General features: G+C 34.8%; 1 protein-coding gene across 1 annotated transcript; it reads right to left on the reverse strand.

Annotated features, from left to right (window-relative positions):
- LOC116142735 (CLAVATA3/ESR (CLE)-related protein 5-like) lies at positions 1-252 on the reverse strand. The gene has a single exon (XM_031428142.1). The coding sequence runs from the start codon at positions 250-252 to the stop codon at positions 1-3; it is 252 nt and encodes an 83-aa protein (XP_031284002.1).
- Between the last annotated feature and the right edge of the window lie 454 nt (positions 253-706).

Consider the following 706-nt stretch of genomic DNA (forward strand, 5'->3'; position numbering starts at 1 on the left):
TTATACATGATGATGAGGGTCCGGTCCTCCTGGTGAGACTCTATCACCTGCTGCATCGAGTTTGTACAGCTTCTGATAACGCTTAAGTTTGGTCAGATCAAAACCTAGATCATGCAGAAGTATGTGGCTGTTAAAATTACCTTGCATGGCCTGGTAATTCCCCTGAAGAATACGTGCCTGTAAGCTCATGAAGAACAAAGAAAATACGATAAAGAAGAGCATTAACATTGTCACAACACGTGAACTAGCCATGGTATTGAGTAATGTAGCCAGCTCCTATATGAAGAAGAAGACTTATAATAAACTGGACATCGGGTAGAGGATGAATGTATCTTGCATTTTAACAAGTTCCGTACTATTTATAACAATACAATCTTAGAGAAAGAATTTATAAAGTAAATATTGTTAGTGGAAAGAACATGTAGACTGACAAAAATTAACATTTCAATTCTTCATTGCTGAATATCGACACGGTAGGTTTGTCTTTTGTTTTTATTTTATGTGTCCCAAATTGCCTTTATAAAAAATTTCTAATGATGATAAAGCTTCTGAGGTTGCTTTATCATCGACTTGCTTTATTATCTCACTTTTGGTTGGATGAGTTTACTTAAAATTATGAACAATAATCGGCACTGATCATGAACACATATTCGCAAACAACATCTGCGAATATATGTTTCCACAATATTTTCCTTTTACCGATTAA

Source organism: Pistacia vera, unplaced genomic scaffold, assembly GCF_008641045.1.
Source record: "Pistacia vera cultivar Batoury unplaced genomic scaffold, PisVer_v2 Contig418, whole genome shotgun sequence".
Classification (NCBI taxonomy): Eukaryota; Viridiplantae; Streptophyta; class Magnoliopsida; order Sapindales; family Anacardiaceae; genus Pistacia; species Pistacia vera.